General features: G+C 41.5%; 3 protein-coding genes across 5 annotated transcripts; 1 reads left to right on the top strand and 2 right to left on the bottom strand.

Moving 5' to 3' along the window:
- The first annotated feature begins 1,649 nt into the window (after positions 1-1,649).
- On the top strand, positions 1,650-6,012 carry LOC135484840 (homeobox protein unc-4 homolog). The gene is made up of 4 exons (XM_064766531.1): positions 1,650-1,707; positions 3,173-3,346; positions 3,620-3,786; positions 4,021-6,012. Exons 1-4 carry the CDS (start codon positions 1,650-1,652, stop codon positions 5,278-5,280), a joined length of 1,659 nt encoding a protein of 552 aa, XP_064622601.1. The 3' UTR covers positions 5,281-6,012.
- A 3,647-nt stretch (positions 6,013-9,659) lies between these two features.
- On the bottom strand, positions 9,660-12,569 carry LOC135485050 (differentially expressed in FDCP 6-like). Its single transcript, XM_064766778.1, has 2 exons — positions 12,357-12,569; positions 9,660-12,118 (listed from the first exon to the last, which is right to left on the bottom strand). Exons 1-2 carry the CDS (start codon positions 12,561-12,563, stop codon positions 11,900-11,902), a joined length of 426 nt encoding a protein of 141 aa, XP_064622848.1. The 5' UTR covers positions 12,564-12,569; the 3' UTR covers positions 9,660-11,899.
- Positions 12,570-12,865: 296 nt separating this feature from the next.
- Positions 12,866-21,398, bottom strand: LOC135484160 (zinc finger protein ubi-d4-like). 3 transcript variants are annotated; one of them, XM_064765337.1, is made up of 10 exons: positions 21,334-21,398; positions 20,759-20,919; positions 20,281-20,397; positions 19,692-19,891; positions 19,255-19,324; positions 18,044-18,178; positions 14,860-14,979; positions 14,151-14,263; positions 13,705-13,786; positions 12,866-13,400 (listed from the first exon to the last, which is right to left on the bottom strand). In XM_064765337.1, exons 1-10 carry the CDS (start codon positions 21,390-21,392, stop codon positions 13,336-13,338), a joined length of 1,122 nt encoding a protein of 373 aa, XP_064621407.1. In that variant the 5' UTR covers positions 21,393-21,398; the 3' UTR covers positions 12,866-13,335. The 3 variants fall into 3 exon arrangements, with proteins under 3 accessions (XP_064621407.1, XP_064621408.1, XP_064621406.1); XM_064765336.1 differs by lacking the exon at positions 14,860-14,979 and adding an exon at positions 14,682-14,804 and having other exon boundaries at positions 12,868-13,400; XM_064765338.1 differs by lacking the exons at positions 14,860-14,979; positions 18,044-18,178 and adding an exon at positions 14,682-14,804 and having other exon boundaries at positions 12,867-13,400.
- Between the last annotated feature and the right edge of the window lie 129 nt (positions 21,399-21,527).

A 21,527-nucleotide genomic window follows, 5' to 3' on the forward strand; every position in this document is an offset into this window, starting at 1 on the left:
TCGGGATCCCAAGGAAAATGATGAATCCGGTGTCGGAGATAGCGAGGGTGCTGAGATACTGGACTGATGCATCGGCGCGTTTCCTTGTCCGGATGAAGATTACCAGAGAGAAGGCATTCCCCATGATCCCGAGAAGCATAGCGACAGGGATGATGTAGCCTTGGATGAAGAGGTAAACATCTTGCGTGAGGGCCGTGGATGTCGTATCGTGACGGAGTATTGAGGTCGTCATGGCGTTAACCAAAGAGAAGTTCAGATTTTGATCCGAGACGTTGGTAGTGTAATATTTTTCTCTGGTTGACGTGATAAAGTCAAGTTGATTTGCCCTATTCTACATTCTAACAGATTATTGTTCTTTAGGGAACATGGCCGTCAATGCCTCGGAGATTGAAATAGCATCATAGAAACCATTGTACCCGGGCATTCTATCCTTGGGATATTTCAAACGTTTACACCCGCGAGAGGATTCATCCGGAAACGTCCTCCTATAGTTTTGTGGATTTCACTGATCGCAATCTGTTGCGGATTTCAGATGATATATCCCGTTTATCTCCCCGTTTATCGTGCGGGTGTCGCTTCATGTCACCAAATGATTTGTTGCCTCTCTGCCAGAGCGACAGAGCGATATTTCTATCAAGCTTCCGCTATCCCGGGGGTTCTATTATTGGAGCATCAGTGTTGTTGACTCGCGAGCTCATTCAAAGTTGATCTCATTGACAAATATACATGGAAGCGACTTATCTATTTTAGGTCGAGGCGTATTTCAAAATTACTGTAAATCGATACCATAGTGGATTGATAAATTTATCATCATCACCAAATAAACCTCGTTCATTGTCTCGGCCGGGCATTTTTGGCGCCCTGCTCTCCAATGGAACCCTCCAATGAGATTACTTTTGTTATCTCCTGTTCGAGGAAGCGGTCAAAGTATAAAAGAAAACATTGATGGCCAATCAAGAAACTGCTGAAAACACAGTATCGAGATTTTTTATGATAAGGACTGTTCTTTGTTGTGATTTTGCTTCTGCGTTGAAGAGGAAGGGTTAACATGCAGTATGTAACTGAATGTGAAGTCAATTCGAGTGTTCAACGAAGCGGCGTAAAGTCAATCCATCGATACACAAACAAATTGTAAACCTATCAAAGCAGTTATCAATGGGTTGTCAATAGTACAAATGAACCTAAGCACCAAGGATACAAAGGCCTTCTCGGAAGGTTGTGGCAGTAACGAGTTAATGGCCTTTGTAATGAACAAAGTGGATTAGTTCCCTTTCTACGCCATGGCGTGGAAACAATAAACTGCTTTCAATGGCGGATTGCGTTAATCGCTCGTTATGAGCTTAGGCAAGCCGCGCCCGAGGGGGGTTTTGCACGGGCCAGAAAACCCTTGTTTTATGCCACATTGCAGTGGAGGCACTCATTCAAAACGCTGTCAACCCCGCGGATAAACGTCCTGTTGCGCTGGATAACCGAATTTGACATAAAACTGTAATTCTTGTGATTGATCCGACTGCCACCAGATCACAGAATCATTCCAAGGACAGTCATGTTTTGATTATTCAAGATAGTATTCACATTTGGACATTTTGGAAGGAACGCGATAGGAAAAGGCTTGCAGTTTGCTCTGGGCTTGATTGAAAGTGACAGCCATGTTGAATGTCCAGCAAGCATTCCCTGGCGCCCAGGACATGCCGGAACAAGAGCATGGTTAGCTTTTGAATTTTTTATGCAATCAAATAATTGCCGATTTACTTGGAGGTTTTATTTCTGGTCCCACCCCTATTTCCATTCTCGGTTTCAATCCTTGGATGCATTTGCATTTTGAAATCTGGTAAGTGCATTTAGTGAAAAGGAGGAAAAAGGACTTTATTAGTGAGTTTGTGATTATCTCTGATAACACCGGTACGCACTCTCATATTCTTGACGAACGTGCATGGGTAGGAAGTCAACGTTACTATTTTTACGTTGAATGGAATTTGCACAACGTGTTTAAGGTCTTTTAGATCATTTTTATATTTAGGACGGTTTTTCATCCTCCTCAAAATATGGCCGAATGTGCTAGGCGCCATTTTTTTGGTAAACTATCCTGAAACTATGGAGAGCAAGTGATGTGAGGTCTGTAGGGGAAGAATAGATTGGTTGAGATGATAAAACATCTTCTAAATGGATGGTTCACCATCTTGGGAAAAAGGATGGTGTGGTGAAGAGCTTGTTGACAGAGCGGAAAATATCACCATGTATGTAGCCAGCTCTTGGTAAGGGGAAAGGGTCGATTTGTTCTCTGCCGGTGTCAACTTCTAACAGAAAATGTTGTTGCTAATAAAATATTGACAGCACGGTGTCTTCAGAGACACGACTGGTCCTGACCGAGTTTACAGTGAGAAATTCGGCGATGGAATCATCCCAAATAACTAATTTCCTCTCGTCCTGCTCCACCTGTTTTCCTCATTGTTCCAAGTGTCATCATCCTTCAAAATATGTCATTCAGAAATCCGAACACTCCCAGCAGCTCTCGGAGAGCAATTGAGATTTCTAAAGAACTAAAGAACTTGAAACAAAATCGATGACTCAACGCAACTTTACAACTTCATTCCTTTATCTGGTAAAAGAAACACTTGGGCAATAAACAGATCGGAACACTTGCTGGACTATTGAGAACAGCGACTTAAGAATGACTTTGACATTTTCAATACTTAATTTGACGCAACCAGTAGTATTATTCGGTAACCAGTAAACCTGTAATTAAGACTTGACCTGTTGAGGACAAGTCCGCTGCGAAAAGGGTCTTCTGTCCCCGAAAGGTCAACATTGCCTCTCATCGACATCGTGTCCACTTCAAATTTGTCCAAAGTACTTTCGCAGCTTGACAAAGCTTTGTAAATTAAGTAATGAATTACGAGCATTTGTCGTTTTATGCACGTTTATATTTCATCATGATTTGATCGTTTCAGCATCGAGAAAATGTCCATATGAACACCATTCGCAAATAAGTCGTTATCGAGCAACGCAAAACATATTTGGCATGTGCCCCGATTGATTTTGTCATTCCTTATCAGGCATGATGGAGAGTCTGGAATTCCTTGGGAATGACCTGAAACCTCAATGACGTCACTTAAATCCGTATGTCTATTTCACCCCACCTCTCATTCCCTTTTTGATTTTCTCATTCCAGATCCGTACACCTATGAAAATGAAGACTCCGGTCGCCTGACTAGCGCACCCTCTCCCGAGCCATACGGTATGATAGTGTCGGACCCCACCCCCACCCACGTCGCCCACTGGGGCACTCATCAGGCACAGCCATTTACCGGATACGTACAGGACTATACCATCGTGCCGCAATATGGTGAGTGTGTTGGTTTACGTGTACTAAGTACTTTGTACTAGCAGCTTGCAGGAAAAAATGATGGTCTTGGTTAGAATCACACGTCCGCTGACGGTTCGTTTCGGTGTAAAAAGTTTCACATATCTTTGAATAGTTTGTCCTGGGAACAAAACATTCCATCATGCGCTCGGGGGTGCCCGGGCAGAGGTACTGATGGTCATGGGTTTTTAAGGTTCACTTTACTGTCCAAGAATGCATTGCTCAGCGAAGTGACATTCCATTTCGCCTTTCCAGAACCCCCTCCAAAGAAACAGCGGGTCGAACGAAGGCGAGAACGCCTGAACTATACAAGATATCAGCTGGAAGTCTTACATTATGTCTACAAGTTTATCCGTTATCCCAACAACATGCAGAAACAGCTGATCGGCAAGCGAGTGGGAATATCGCGACATCAAGCAAAGGTATGTCGCTGACCAAAATTTTGTTTCAGCCCATTCAGAAATGCGTTTATGGCACCGGACCGAGTTCACAGCAGTAGCTCTGGTCAAGTACACTTGTCCCTCGCATAACAGCTCTTTCAAGCTGTCCCTTTAGAAGTTCACTAGAGTTTGAAAACGGGTAGTTCAAGACGTTTTACCTTCTACATGTACTTGAATATCACATTGCGTCTATAATAACGGGATATTTTTCTTCAGATATGGTTCCAAAACCGCCGTCGGAAGGATGTGATGAACATTCCCCCGGCTGACCTCCCTGACGACAAGTCCATGGTCCCAGATGCAGTCAAAAAAGGAGTTCTCAGTGAACTTCTCAAACACAAGGACGAGACGCCCGTAAAAACTACATTCAAATCCGAGAAAAGGAAATCCATGGATCCGCGTTCCGTTGGGATGTCGCCACAACACATTGACAATGTTGGCAGGTCGTCTCCCCTTGGTGCCCGAAGGATGGGTACCGCCTCTCCCGACGTGCTACTCAATTCTGATAGCAATGCTAGTTACTCCAGTCAGCCCCGCTCCGCCGGTCAGCACTTGATGTCCGAGGACGTCTACTCGGATGCCAACTCCAACCCAGGTTCGCCATACTCGCCCCAGATGACTAGCGGACCTCCAAGCCGCCATTCCACAGACCAGGGAGTTTATTCCGATTCACCTTCAAATCCAGGATCACCCTTTTCTCAGTTTTCTGTGTCGCCAACCAGCGCGTTCAAACCGAGGCAAAAGGTTAATCAGAATAGACTGAACTCGCCGGACGAAAATCGTGCTTACCAACACCCAACATCCAATGAAACGCATAGGGAAATGTTCTTTCATTACAATGATGGCAGTTACCATTTTCCCGGCGGGAGACAAGCTCCTTCGATCCCCGTCATATCCTATCCCAGTCATCCGCACACGAACGAGATGTCACCATATGTGCCCCAGCAGGCGATTAGTCCTTCAGATCAGGAGAAATCTCCGTCGCCAAAGTCACAACCAATGCCAAATGTCGCTTCACCGCAGGAATTTGGTCATTTCCCGGGATATCAAGAACTCATGAACTACAAACAAGCTCATGAAGTGCCCAATACGCATAATCCCAGTCCGCTGGAAGATCACAGTGACGACCTTGTGTCCCATCGCTCACACTCCAACAGTGAGACCGGTAGTGACCATGGCGAGCATTCAGACACGTCTCGTCTCATTCCGATAGCGCATCAAGCACCAGCCTTCAACGTCAACCGAGTCTTCCCCTTCCCCTTCTACGCCGAACCACCGATGGCGCTGTCTTCCATGCCTAACCACCACTACCAGTATCACCCAGCGTGGGCCTATCAGGCACAAGCGATCCAGACTGCCCACAACCCATTCTATGGTCACGGTCGGGATCTCCCTGTGGAACAACCGCACCCTGATCGGATACACAGCGGTCCAGACCCTGCCAGTAGTCCACCTGCAACTTTAAAGGACTTGTAGAAAGTCGTTGTGCTTCTCTGTTGTGCTGTTTTCAAGGACAATCTCGCTAATTTGTATATCAATGTTATGAGATCCACCACGTGCTGTAAAACATTTCGTCGTTGTCCCCGACGAAAGGACGTGTTTGTCCTAAGCGGTCTTCGAACTTTTTAACTCGTTGATATCGTTGCAACCATCTAAATTTGACACAATTTATTGCATCCATTCCCATCGTTTTTTAATATGTCACGTGTAATCTACAAATGGATTTACTAATGGAACTACGAACAATTTTAATTGCATTTTTATTTCAATGAACATGTATATAAGACTATGGCACATGACAATTTCCTGCACGGATATGCTCTTAATACTTTTCCGGTTAGTTTTATTGTGTTTTCTTGAATTTTGTCGAAGAAGTGTCACTCTCTAACCAGCAACCTGGCTGAGCAAATGTGTCTCCATGTTCATAATTTGGTACAAAACTCGTTCTTATTGTATTAATTCTCGACATAATAATAATAATGATACGCACTGTAAATACATACATGTAATTCGCAGGACAACCGACAATTTCCACTGCATTTAAATCGGAGGCTGGTTGGGCCTGATTATGATTGTGAACCACGTTTTGTGGGATGCACTCGGGTCCCTGGCATTATTATACTCAATTATGTTTTAGGTTTGTTTTTGCTACTATTTTACATATTTTATCTGTTCCGTTGGTTCAAATAAAGATATTATTAATTTGTAGTTCTAACTTCGCCTGTGCTTCTTTTCTTGTGGGCTCAATAAAATCGCGGGGCATACGCGTCTGCAATTAGAGGCTCGGTACTCAAAAACTCATCCAGCAGGTTACCGTCTCATGCCTTCCTTTCCCAACAAGGACTGTCGAAATTCATCATCATCATCATGTCTCACACATGGGCGACTCTGAGCTATTAACGATGTGGCATCTCACGGTTCTATCCTCAGCGGCAGGGTGGATCAGGTCACTGGTCTTTCTTCCAGTCGAGTCCCTCACAGCGTCCATCCAGAGTCGCTATGGTCGGCCGCGACGACGGTTACCGACTGCAATGTGGCGTTTGGATTTCTTGTCACAAGACAACTAAACTCCATGTGACGATTTAAAAAAATCACTACAACTCCTCCAAAAACTACAAGATGGAGCACATTGCTCCGATGACTTGCTGACATATTATGTTGCGTCCGAATCTTCGCAATAGTAATAATAGTGCTGGTTTTCGGATGGGCTGTGCAGTGATGAAAAGGCAAAACCGCTCTTCTGTACCTTGCTGAGTTGCACGCAGAGGGATTCCGGTGTAATATCTGTAATTGCTCCCCATAGTTGGGTGTTTCCATACAATAGACAGCGAGAGAGACAGAGTCACAACATAGTTCAGGAGGAGAGTGCCGCGGTCTAGTTGTCTCGTCCAAGATTGCGAAGACGGTATCACAACCGGTTTCAGTTAGTCATTACAGGTCATACAACAGTGTAGCAACACATCATCATTACCCGACAGAGTCCTGGACAGTGTGAAAACAATCATCTGTTTTATCTCAGTAGCTCCCTGTCGTCATTATATGCTTAAAAACAGAGGCAGTGTCCAAAAGCATTATTTTACCGGACATAGTTCGTCTCGGGCACTTTTTCATGCGAATAGATGGACAATGGTACATAATGCTTCAGATTACCAGTGACAGTGCCTCAAGCAGATTCGGGATAACTGACTTATGTTAATGGCATTTTGCCAGTAGAGACATAATTCCCTTCTCCTCAATGCACAAGTGACATGCAAGACAAAGGGTGCCGCTCTGGACTAAGTAGAAGGAGAGATCGGACTGAAAGTAAATGTCCTGAACGTGCGGATCAACACAACTAAAAGCAATCCCATCACCTTCCACCAAGAACCAGAAGGAGAAGTGGAGATTTTCCCTGAGCTGGACATCATTATGACGAAGGATGGTGGCAGAGACCAGGACATAGAATTGGCCGCAAAGTAAACAGAAGCATACAACATGTTGATGCCGGTGTAGAGGTCGAAGGATTATCAGCACCAACACGGACGTTTAGCTCCAACACCAAGGCACGAGGAACACACTCGGGTCGGTCGTAATTGAAATGGCGACCAGACAGACGGAGGACCACTTGGGCGACGATCGCAAGAACAATAGAGGAGGCAAAGGCGCTAGGGTTATCTTGAGCAATCAGCCAAAACGGGAGGAAGTGGGGGAAACGTGTGGGTGACTTATCTCCACCTTACCTTATTCCTCACCATAAAAGAGGAAGGACACGACGAAACCTTTTCACCATACAAAAAGGAAGGACAATATATTTCCAGGAGGACATCAAAAACTGCTACACCGGCAGTCAGAATACGTCTATTTCATGCTAGAAGATACATTGGCGCGGCACAGCATACTTCAGTGGACAAGAGACGAGGTAGCAAGCATTATTTTACCTGACAGAGTCAGGGTGTCTGTAAAAGGTCAGTAGAGACATTGGCACAACATGTTTAATCTGCTGTTTTAAGCCAGTTCAGACTTAGGCACAACATGCTTCAAGTTACCAGAGGCAGACAATGAAGCATTTACTTGAATCTACAGAGCCAGTGCTTAATCAACATCAGCGGGTACATTGGCACAACATGCTTCGATATACCAGAGACGGACAACGAGTATCGACAGCGCCAGTGCTTATTCAACAGCAGCGGCGACATTGGCACAACATGCTTCAATATAGCAGACACGGACAATAAGCATCGACAGATTCAGTGCTTATTCAAGAGCAGTGGAAACATTGACAAAACATGCTTCAGTCGACCAGAGACAGGGCAACAAAGCATTTTTTCACCGGACGAAATCAGGATGTCCCTAAACATAATATCAGTGCAGATGTAGGCATAGCATGCTAATTTCAATTCAATTTCAATTTAAGGGCAACAGAATAATGATACCTGTTCAATTCCAGTAGAGACATTGGTACAACATGCTTCAGTTCACCAAAGACAGGGAATACAGGCAGTTCTATTCTGCCCGACATGCCTGTCTCATGCAAGTAGAAATATTGTCACAACAGTGATGCCAAAGTTAACCATCGACAGTGCCTTTCCCTAACAGAAGAAACGGCCAATTTGCTCCAACTCGCTCCAATTTGCCAGAGACATGGTAACAACGCATTTATCTTGTCTGTTTTATGCCAGGAGAGACATAGATAAACATGCGTCAATTTCATAATTGACCAGAGACGGGCAACAAGTATTTATTTGAATCGCCATAGAGTGGTGATATCTGTTTTATGTCGGTGGGGACATTGGCACAACGGGATTGGCCCACCCAGAGACAGGGTAACAAAGGATTTATTCACTCTACAAAGTCATGGTATGTAGTTGTAGTGACATTGGTTTAGTGCCATAGGGACATTGGCACAACATGCTCCCTTTGCAGGAGACAGGTCATCATCATCATCGTCATCATTATTATCATTTGACAGTGGCGACCATACCATCTCAATTAAGCTGCTTAATGCTCTTCTGTCTTCGGCAAAGCCGATCAAGTCCTCTGCTGTGTTTCGTCCCGTAAAGTCTTTGATATAGTCCAACAAGATCGTCTCTTCAGTTGCCTTCCACCTTGGCCTTCCACTGTACACGTGACGAAGTTTCACGAATCACCGCTTTAAGCTGGTGGCAGCACCAGGCTTGACGAAAACGTCTTGTCCCCGGTCTTTGGTCTTCGGTCTTCAGTCCGTCAACAGTTCAGTTAGCCAATGAAGATTATGATATTGGATTAATTCAGCAGAGACAAAGTCACAAATTGTTCCACTTTGATGTCAGATCGTTAAGGTGGTCTCATCGCAGCTCTCCGATTGTGACTTTGTCCTCACAAGACAAATTTAAGAAGATTATTATCAAACACCCTGGTGCAACTCATTAGGATAATTCGTTACTGCATTTTCACACCAGGGGTCATGTTGGGGTCAACTACACACTGGTCTTCCGGAACTGTTGGGTTGAGCCCAAAGTCCTTTTGTAGGGGTTGAGGCTCTAATCTTACGTTTATGGCCTTCATCAGTGCGATTGAGCCAAACGAAAGTCATGTCTGGTCCATGTCAATATATCAGAATTGTTCAGGGCGGACCACTTAGACTTTGTGGAATGTGCTGATGGTCGAAGAACACTTTAGATAATGGGATTGCTCCATCAGAAATGTTCTGGATCTTTACCAGCCGATATCGATCGACATGTCAGAGAATGGCCAATACAGTCACAAGCCAAGGATGGTGTCCTTACTTGAGTCAAGCTGCTTGATGTCTGATGTCTGCACATTTTCTCCTCCTCCATCATCAGTATTTGACTCTGAGACAGACTGATGATCCCGAAACAAACTAAGAAAGTAACTGATTTACATAAATTATTACATGTATTTATATGTTTCTACATCAAAATACACATTCCAGGTACATGTATCAATCACCAATACTCTCTTACTTAGACAGATTTAATAAAAGAAGCAACTATAAATATCAACAATCCGTTCAGGTCACTGTCATGACCAAGAACATTGGTTAACTCTTTCACTACCGCAGGGTTTTGGCAGTGTACCGTATCCCTAGCCCACACCCGGACCGATCCGTCTGGACCCTCACTTCAAAATAGCTAGCATCAACCAATCTTAGACTTAGGGACAAATCGTTAATATTGCCGTGGAATTAAGAATCCTTTGCTTGGAAGAAAGTACAAAAGCTTATTGTCTAAAATAATTAAATCTACCGAAAGGACAATAGTATCATACAGCAAACCTTGGAATCAGCAATAGAAGACCACTGGGAACCAGATTGGACGGTTTTTATATTCAACTGCCATTTCAATCAAAATGGCTTCCTACCAAAACATTTTACTGACCCTGCATTTATCCAAACAAATATTTTGGCTAAGAACTACACTGACAAGAAAACTAGTGAGTTCTTGATAAGACACAGGTAGGTGTGTTCAAATGTCCAATCAATTTCCCAGGTAACCTTACTCTGATAGAGAAATCTTCCATCAATCATTGAAATTTAACACCGACACCATAAAATATCTGTAAGTACTGGCTGATAAGTATATTGCAGTAAAGCTATTTTTAAACAGACTTCTGAGCAGTAAATGTCCGAATCCCACTGCAGTACCAGACACAATATTGTTTGGTCATTGTTATAACTTTTATTCTAACAGTTTTTGATATCAAGTCAAAACTGTTGTGGTATATTTGATGATGAGAAGTTTATTTTATGGTGTACCTTAGATATCTCTCAAATAGACAGCACCATAAACTGAAGTATGTTTTGTCTTCACTTACTTTCCTTAACACTCACATATCTATCACAGAATAACCAAACTCTGACATCATTTTGAAGTTCAACTAAATGACAATAACTCAGAAGACCACTGCTTTACTGACCGAGACAAAATTCGACAATACATGTCTCTACACGCAAAGCGCAAATTATAACTTGCAACTACTTCGTCAGAAGGTCTACACCTATTCACAACCTAAACTAAAGGACTTTTGGCCAAACTACTTGCACATTCAAGCTAGTGATACACCAGGCATATACTATATAAATGTATGCTCATGTACATCTGAGGTAGCCATGCTTGGACGACTTCTGATAAATTAATCAGCAATGACTACAAGATTCTTTTGTACTACAATTTACATGTACATGTAGCTCTGTAATCATCCTAGCAGCATTGACAGATCTATATCACGTATACTGAAATTACATATCCACATATTGAACACAACAATTACCACGGTATGGTTTTAAACATTTGAAGGTTAAAAGATGTTTGAATGAAATTATACAGTGTAATAGATTAGAATAGTATGATGACTATTCTGATTTGAATCAAGGTGCATTGCACTCAATTCATTTTTGCTTTAACATAATTTGGCATTGCCTCTGCATATTAGGACATTACTTGTCAGTCCCGAGGGTGTCCATGATAGAAATGTTCTACTGTAAATGTATTATAAGAACAGTAAAGAGCTAAAAAAAGTCAGAGATTGTTGTACTCAGAGTCAATCCCCTATACTCCGTTTTAAAATAATTGTATAAAAATGTAAAATGTACTAACCTCCCCCAGCACCAGTGGGAATGAATAGTACAGAGATTGTTTGATCTAAAATAGCCGCTTCAGCTGCCAATAGAAAACCATTACTTGGTTGGACTAGAGTTGAAAGAAGGTCTCATCTTGCTCAAGAAAGCTATAAACACATATTTAGGGTTCACATCTATTCACCACTGTATTGGCACAATAATAAAATAGGCACTCTGGACTAAAGACTACAATTCGAATAGAGTCACGACTACGGATTCATATTCTGAAAACTTTCCGAGATTTTTCCCGTCAAGGAAAATTGTGTGGGACTTATCTTAGATGACTCTTTCAACATGCTCAGTCAAGATATATGTTTATGCCCAGATTAGGCTCATCACAAATACCACAATATCAATTCTCATGGCTCATCACCACTCTCGCAAGTCACAATCAAAAAGATGCCATCTCCAATTCTTCAGGCCGAGATCGAGTCTCTGGAGTTGGTATTTTATGGACAATATTTCCTAAGACCAGAAATCAAAGGGCAATGACCTTCTCTATTGTATAACACACGCTTCTGATTGATCTTTCCTCGTCCCTGCCGCCTTAGCAAAGCAAATTGCCTGCATCCATTCCTGTTGAGAGTCTTCATTCTCAGCCTGCAAGAAGTAAACCCTTTTCCTGTCCTTGGCTTTCACTTTGAAAGCAAATTGTTTCTTGTCGACAGTTGTTTCAGCTATCTGTGCACCAACAATTGGAATCCTTTTAGTCATATGCTGAAAATAGAAAAAATTATATTGATTACGATACGATACATGAATAGAGACTAGAGTCTTTAGATAGAGAGTGGATCTGATGTATATGTGTATTCGATGCATCGATAATGTCTCCACTGTATGTTTTGTATGCATGCATTGCATACCATATCATATAGTATGTGTGTACAATAGTACATCCAGGTGACAGTGTGTGTATCATGTATTAAAATGATGTACATGTATGCAATGTACATACCTGAGCTGAGGATCCATAGAGCAACTCCGTTTTGCGCAGGCAAAACCAGGTCTTTAACCACTTGTGGGATAATCTAGTTCTCTTCCAGAGCCACCCTGAATATTCAAGAACATCAGCTGCATCTTGATTTGAATTTGAAGAGTTATTAGCAGTGTTTTTTGAGTGATTTTCTTCTCGAGTTGGAGAATTTTGGCCCACGTCCGCCATTTTGACGCTTTTGATTTTGACCAATTCCACCTCGACCGTGAATGAGCCTTGAAGACAGTGCTCATGGAGGTTGGGGCATCCTGAGACTTGGTAGTTACTTTATTTTCAGTGATGTGTGCAAAGGGAGAAGTCCGATAACTGACCCTATCAGTCTCGCCCCTGGTATACGGTATACAGGGATGGGTGGGGTAAATATTTCAGTTGCAGCAGGACCAGACCTGAAGATCTGTGCAAGCAGTGGCCAGGAATGGCAAGTCCACCTCTCCAAAATTGACAGAGCGACTCAAGAAAGGAAACAAACTATTATTTCACCAATATCACATATATTTATTGACAGATATTAGTCAGAAATAAACACACTCTCCATCCAGTAAGCTGCTTTGCCAAAACATTTAGAGGTTGATGAAAAGTTTTCCAACTTGACACGTCTGAAAGGATCTATCGTTTATCATGGAGGAAACATTAACAGTGAAATGGCCTCGCATCACAACACAAGAAATACAATGTCACCAATTTCTTTTTAACTGATTTTAGAAATCCTCACATATGGGGCTAGGAAGCGAAGCTTGCTATTTCTATCAGTTCTCAATACAACATGCAGTCATTGTAATTTTTTTACACAATTCACTAGTAAGCTCGCTCAGTTGTATGAGCAGGCTAGTGTGAGGGATTGTTCATTTCTCCCACCACTTCGACAAGAATTCCTCTTTCTCCTCGGGTACAGCACCGCCAGCGAATCCAAATTATCCAACTTGTCATAGAGTGCAAGCGCTTACGAGCTGCTTGGCTTCTTTCCTCCATGAAACTCATCAATACACAAATGACAACTCCAACTTCCTGCAAAGATAAATCAAAAAGAAATCAAGCAATCAGCAAAAATACAATGAATTCTGCAATCATTAAAAGCCCCTGACCACTATGACCAATGTGCTGCTCAGGAAAACTCACTAGGATGGGCAGATGTAAACTTTTAGAATTCGTCTGAACCAATACTGAAATTTTCTTGGACTGTCACTGTCACTGAGTCACGCGATGGCGTGGTCAGGGGCCATGTTTCAGCAATTTTGGAGTTATGTCAGAGTTTTCCTTCTCCTGGACTGGTAACAAACCAAAACTGAGGAGGTGAAAAGACTTCTCTTACCCTCAGGTGGCTCAGACAGTGGTGGCTTCAGACAATACATATGATATCCTCGGTCGCAATCATCGCAAAAGAGTAACTGATCCTGAAACAGGTAAAATAGGTAGATAAGAAGTGTGAGTCAAATATCAACTGATCTGAAACAGTGTAACTGTTTGTTCCTTGAAGACGAGGTACTGTACCTTGCATTCAAGGGACAAAACAGTTACAAAAGTGAAATCCTTTTGCCCTTTCTGACAGGTAAAAGGAATCTCACCTTGATATCCCCTTCCAGGGAGCTTCAATGGTGCATGCAGACATACAATCCTAGGTTCTTCTCCCGGGATTGAACCTGGACCCTATTGCGTAGTAGCAAGGAGTGTTAACCATGAAGCTAAAATCGGTCTCAACTAATGCAGACAAAGGAGAACTTTGAAAATAGAAGACGAGCACTTGCTTGTGATACTTACGTCATTGTCTGATGTTCCACACAATCCACAAGACTTGCATTCAATGCACTGCCAGGGATACTTCTTTACTGATATGATCATGTTTTGGGTGAACTGAAGGCAGGAGGGGTGACCTGGAAGACACCACCAGACAAATAGAATCATACATTAAATGGCAAAACAAAAGATATCCGCCTCTAATCGAAACCAAGGAAACTAAAGCGAATCGCTTTTATGGAACTGTTACCGCCAGTATCAATAAATCATTGCAAGCAGTTTTAACCTAAGGGAGGATGTACTGGTAACTTGTAACTGTGCATTATGAAAGGGGTCTTGGACTTGTGAGACTAGCGTCACAAAGAAGAAATCCACAACAAAAATGACAAAATTCTATAGGGTGGACGGGAAAACTGTACAGGATATGCTAACACAACAGGCTATTTAAGCCTGCTTTCCTCAGATGGGCTTGGCAAAACATAGAGATGAATTCACCGCAGATCTTCACCTACCAAATTCAGCAAACAAAATGGAGTTGACTGTAGCGATATCTACCTGAATGTCCACAATCAGAGCATGAAACGAGCTCCTCAGGCTCAGCTGTCTTCTTGTTTTCTAGCTCATCGCCCAAACAGAAGTCACAGTACGTGTTCGGGCCGCTCTTACCATTGGACTTCCCTGTAAATTGTAAACACACATCATGCGGTGACCTACAGATACGACCTTGACCTACCTGCCCGCCCACAATCCGAGCAAGACACCAACTCCTCTGGTTTGTTGGTGTTTTTGTTCTCCACGGCATCGCCGAGACAAAAGTCGCAATAGCTGGCGGATGCCTGTTTTTCTGCCTTCTCTGTAAGTAAACAAATGGTTTAGTAGAGGGGGCACCCGAGAGCTAAGCATGAAGGACTGTTAATATGCTGATGTCAGTAGTTGAACATGATTTAAACTGTTGTCTGAAAATGTCATCCAGGCAACAGTTTTATAAAGTAACTACTACCATGACTGTGATGATGGTACTGATGATGTATTTTGTGATGCGGTTTATTACACAAGGAGACACTGACAGAATTAGTTTTGAAGCAGGGCAACATGGGTGAAACCATAGATTCAGGATGGACAAGAAGAAAACACCATCAATTTTCACACCAGTTTGGACAAAGAAAGCAAGTTCAAGAAGGAGAACAAAAATTGTTTCTAAGAATAAGGGTTTGACAAACCCATGTTACCATGGTAACAGCAAACACTAATTGTTTCTGAGGATAATGGGTTAGACAACTATGACTCAGAGACAACCGAGAGCAAGCGGACTCTCAGAGCCGGAGGATAATCTTTGACACAGCCATGAAACTAAGGAGACAAGAGCAGGGTTTCCGTCGAGTTGGGTTTGAGGGTACGTTTTGGAGGGAGGTTTTTAAACTTTTTATGTTTCATTTTAGCCCTATGCATTTTCGAGAATTCACATTTTTAATGTGGAAATATCATCTGGTAAACCCGTTTTAGGTCTAAAATGCCAAAATTATTTCCCTCAAGTTTTAGGGAATGAATTCGTACCCTCAACTTCTTCAAGGGTACGTAAAACATACCCAATATACCCTTTAGCGGAGACCCTGAACAGAACATTTCATGCTAGCGACTCAATGGGGTGCAACTCTGGGATAGCGATGGATCGGGCCAAGCAACAATCATCTTCAGCAGCAGCGATGCAAGCATGCAGACGCAAGGGGGATAGGGACCTGAAACACAAGAAAGCTTTACATATAGTCAATGCAAGTGTACCAATATGTTCACTTGGCTCTCCAATCCAAGGAAAATACTAAGATCAGCAATACGTTTTATATCTAATTTTCAAAGTCGAAACTTGAGAACTCATTAATTTCTGAAGAAATCTGCATCCAAAATCATGACACTACAGTAGCCTGCAGTAGATAGTCAGGATTACTCATGATAACTACACAAGCAATAAAGTTAATCGCAACATTAAACGCACTTAAATGTGTCAAAGTACCTAACCTCGAAAGCAAATGTGTTAAAACTCTAACCACAGCAATAAGTGTGTTATATATCGCCTAAACCACAAAAGATTTCAAAAACATTTAAGAAAAACTCCAACCACCCAGACAGAATGCTTTACCTCATACAATGAAACAAACATTGTGTCTGCAAATTACTTTCAACTAAGAAAATGATGCAGAACTCATCTGGTTACTTGGGAACATCCCATAAAACTTAGGTCAAATAGCTTATCATTTAAATTGTTTTATTACCTATTTTATGGATTTTAATGGATTCCACCAGATTTATTCTGCAACACTTAATAGCATAGCCCAGAGTAAACACCCTTATTTTCATGGCCTTTTTAATTGCAAAACATCATATCAAACATCAACTTCCATTACTACAGGAATGAGGTCTCTCTCTGAGAAACCTGTTAGGAGATAATTTATAACTTCCTTAATTGAAGACGCCATGCAAAATTTAAGACCACAAAAATAAAGGCGCTTACTGATACTGCAGAATCACTCACTTCAGTGAAGGTAGAGTTGGCAATGCCCAAATTCTGTCTAAACTTTGGGATAAAAACGACCCTCACAAACATAACAAGGCTAAAACCCACACAGATACAAGTGATTTTACAGTGCATGAGATAGATTGTGGAGAGAAAAGGGTTAACATATCCACATGACGAAAGCTCCCACAACTGACGATGGTGATGACATGGCTGACACACGGACAATATGACTGGTTAATGAACGATGAAAGAAAGAAGATGGAAGGACAGCAGTGAAATAAGAAAAATATTTTCAAATGCGAGAAGACGATGGTGTTTTGTGCTTTTTGTTTGTTGGATCTTACAACGTAATAGATTTTAAAATGCATCAAGAACAAAATTGGTCGCACAGGACAAAGATTCCTGCATACATAACGCAAAATTTGAAAAGACGTTTTAATTCTAGACACTCCAAAGACCAGCTTATTGGTTTGTGTATAGTGTTAAATAAATGATTACATTAATAAACCAAAGAGAAAGACTTTAAAGTGAATGTGAACAGAAGATGGATTTTTGACAAGTCAGAACAGAATGAGAAATGAAAAAGAGTGTTTATGATTGAAATTGTGTGAATGTCCCCAAGACCCAAAATACCACTGCTCATCTTCTGTTTTCAATATTTGTATGAAAAATCCATTGAGTTTTACATTTAACTTCAGGAGGTAAAACAATTGCACTCATGACAAGATTTCAATAGCTCATCGTGCAATGCTGGTGTCTGGAATGCAGATGCCGACTCAATATATCATTAAAATGTAAATTTATAAAAACACATCTGCAAACTGACTATCATTGTTTATATTTTTGCAGTGCATCAGGAGAATTTAGATAGTGAAAATGTAAATGTATGGTGAACACAGTGTAATGAAACACGGCACAAATAACTGAAGCAAACAACACAAAAATTCAAAATTCAAATTTTCTTTGATTAAATCCAGGATGTTTTCGACACATGCGAAAGAAATTATCAAAATACAAATCATTCCCAAATTTACAATTGTGCAATACTAATCACCAATTTTCACCACCACATCAAGAAATGTTCCAATTTCTTATTCTAGATGCAACAAAGAGCAACAGCCCAGGAGCCCATGTCAGCAATTTATGGAGAGAAAAAAATTTAAATGCACCACTGCATTCCAAAAGACTACAGTTAGAAAATAGTGGAAATAGTAGGCATGCAAAAAGAAGAAAAGACAATTATTAGCGGTCCCCACACCAAGTCTGGCAGAAAAATTTATTGCAGCCACGAGAATATTTTCTAGATAGTCTAGCTATTTTCTAGCATAAGAATGATTCTACCCCATTTCCGATAGTCACAGAACAAACCCATGGATTAAGGAAAGCAAATAAGAAACTAAAATACCATTGTCAGCCGGCAAAGAGGTGGAAGGTTTCGGCGATGGGGCGACCGGGTCCGCCTCCGGTTCGGCCAAGCCATTGTGGAAATGAGTATAGTGGTATGTCAACCCAGGACGAGTCTTGTAACGAGCTCCACACACTGAAATATTACATGGGAACAGTTAATATGTTTAGGGCCTACTTTGCCATTCGTCCCCAGAAGGACTGAGACCATTTATCACAGCACAAATGAGAGATTTTTGTCGCTGTGACCTGGATCATAATCGCTGCCAAGTGCAACAAAAAGATCTGCGGGTAAAAACATACCCCCATCATATAATAACAGACTTTTGATCTTTATTTTTGTCTTCAGTCTTTGAGGGGGTAAATGACACTGTGAAGGATCATACCACTGAACTTGGAAGCACAAACACCTGTATCTGGCTACAAAACAAACCTTAATGGAGACCCTCCATCGAGCATGTGTGCAGAAATACCGATTGAAAATTAAAATTATATCAAAATTTATTGGTTTGGAAACGAGTGTTTAAATCAGTCAGGTTTGGTACCCTGGAAAAATATATTAATCTCTACAAACATACTCGATGGACGGCATCCATGAAGTGCATCTGGAAACGTTTTTGTTTGGTATCATTAGGAGTCACAGCTCGATTGGAGTAAGGGCTGATTTACAGCATTAAATCCCTGAAGCAATTTTGTCACTTTAAAAGAAACGAGACATTGATCGGCTATGAATTCACAGTACACTCAGTCAGGTATAGACAAATGCATGCTTTGTCGACCTATTCCAAACTCGACTAAGGGTTTAGCAGTGCAAGGCCTTGGCACAATGAAAGTACCGGTAGCTTGGGTTGAAGGAAATAGGCAAAAACAAAAACAGTTATTTTTGAACGCTAAACTATTTCACAGAAATGAAATAAAAACTGGGTATTGCTTCTGGTAATATTTTGGCAATTTCCAGAAAAAACAAGTACAGTACACATGTTATTTTCAGATGACAACATACTGTAAATGATAAATGAATCAGTAGTAGTTCAAAGATAACTTCACTTTGAGTACTGCATTTTCAGAAAAATATCAAAATCTATTGTGGGCCCAGACTGTCTTTGCCACTTGTTATCACTAGCGGGACAATTGACTGGACTTGATAAATAAAGTTTCCAGCATATTTCTGAAGAAATTTCACTAAAATTGCTGTCGACCAGGAAAGCTTACGTTCACAAGCAAATGGCTTCTCTTCCTTTTCACCAGGTTCCTTGTCTTCTTTCTTCTTCCTCCCACGGCCCTAGAAAATGAGATAAAATATATTGAATGAGAAGATGCAGGGAGATTTGGATGGACATGTTGGAACTTGTCTTTAGCTGTGTGTCACACCAAGAGGATTTCTTTCAGCGCTTTTCTGTGTGAAACTGACTGATCAAGGCTCAGCTTTGCCTCAGCTTCGATTCTGAACTGATCCACATCAAAAAAGTGAGTTTCACCACAGAGCTCCAGAGCTTTGTGATGACGGTGGTGTCCTTTGGCCAGTACTCCTCTCTATTCTTCCATTGATCGCTTCAACAAGTGTACATTTTTGAGACGTGAAACTTCTGACCCAAACTGAATGAGGTGATCCAAAGCTAAAGGTATTAAAAAGATTATTCTCCTCTTACCCTTCCTTTCTTTTTCTTCTTCATTTCTGCTTCATAGTCGCTGATGTCCGACATCCTCTCGTCCAGATCGCCAACATCCGGTGGTTCACTAAACGCCTCAAGGTCCTCATACCACTGCGCTTTCTCTTGTATCATCTCATCATCAGCCTGGACACTCGCGGCAATGAGAGAGGCATCAAGGCTGCTTATCGTAGGAAGGTCTGTAACAATAGACGATACATCATTAAATTAAGCCAGAAGTTTATTCTGAAACCTTGGTTTGCAGATCATGATATGACGTCATAGTCCCTAATGACTCAACAGGTGGAATTCTTGATAGAGGGCGCCAGGATGATCTTCAACAGTGTCAATCTGCGTCACAAGGGATCAGTAGAAGGAATGGAGCGAATAACATGTTCTCATTTTATCCTCTTTTTTGCCAAATTTCTTTAAATCAAGCTTGCACTGAAGGTTTTGATGAAACCAATTGGCATGACAATTCATTATAAAGCTCTCATTGAGTCATTTCTGATGGTTATTCTAAAGTCATGAACTATTATTGGAAGTAAATTGCTGATTTTCTAAACTTTCTGAAAATTCATGCACCGACCTGCTTCATTGATCTCAGGGTTTCCCCTACTCATAACTGGAGTGTAAGATAAGAAAGCCCTCTTCCTCTTCTTCCATCTTTTAGCTGGATATGTGTACAGCTGTGTTGGTTCTTTTCCTGCAAGTTAATTCACCAGATGATTTTATTATCATAATCTACTCTATGTTATAATTAAGCGAGTCAACATAATGTCAGTGAGAAAACCTATTAAAAAGTATCAGGCTTTAAGCTTCCCCTGCATTCAACTTTCAATCAACTTACAATTGACTAAAACCACTGGTAATAGCTAGGGTAGATAGGAAGGTAGACATTAATTTGCAGCAAAGTTGAATTGACAGATCTTCTTCTTCGAGTTAGTAAGACAGGCTCTACAACCACTTTGATGACAAAATGAGCTGTTTTTCTTCTTCATATAAGTTATAGCTGCCAACACAGGCACCATCTCTCCGGCGGTTGAAATAACACCACAAATCATTACCTGGCATACGATTTATCTTGTTGTTCCATAGGTAACAGTTATTTTGAGCAACACCGGTATGAGAGTCAATAAAAGGTAGTCGGAACTTCCTGTCTATCTGGAGTTTCGTGTTGAGACGAGCTGCCTTTTCCACGATTTCCATGTAATATGCATCGCTTATCCTGAAAGAAAGATGATTTAAAACACTAGAAGTAATGGATGTTACAGCATCATCATCATTACATGGAGTAAGACATCATTGACCAGTCGGAGGTGGCTGGAATTTGGCACAATGAGCATTAAAACGTGTTGTATGTTATAATACAGTCTTTTGTTGGATGCTGGTTTGCATCCTCCTTCTACTGGTGCGCATCTGGATACATCGGCTTGGCCCCGTGTAAACGGCACTAATATGCGTGATCAAAAATTTTGGTGTGAATGGCACGCCATATATTTTCAGAACAATGCTTCCATCACCACCCATGCAGATAACAGAAGATACATAGCATAGAGAGCAAACAATTATGGATATTTTGTTTTCCAATATCATTCTCTATCTATCAAATGCTGAGGCGAAACAAGAGAAGGCAAGAAACCTTTTTAATTTGGGGGCAACTGGCGCAGCATCCTCAGCTGTATTTTCTGTGGTCGCCATGATTGATCAATTAGTCAGTGCTGCCATCTACACGCGATAGTTGCGCCCAATGAGTCATCCAACCTCATCTTCAGAAAAACTAAAAGCACTACGGATGTGTACATGATATACGCAGCTAAGCCCCCTGAATCGAGA

The sequence above is a fragment of the Lineus longissimus genome, chromosome 3, assembly GCF_910592395.1.
Source record: "Lineus longissimus chromosome 3, tnLinLong1.2, whole genome shotgun sequence".
Taxonomy (NCBI): Eukaryota; Metazoa; Nemertea; class Pilidiophora; order Heteronemertea; family Lineidae; genus Lineus; species Lineus longissimus.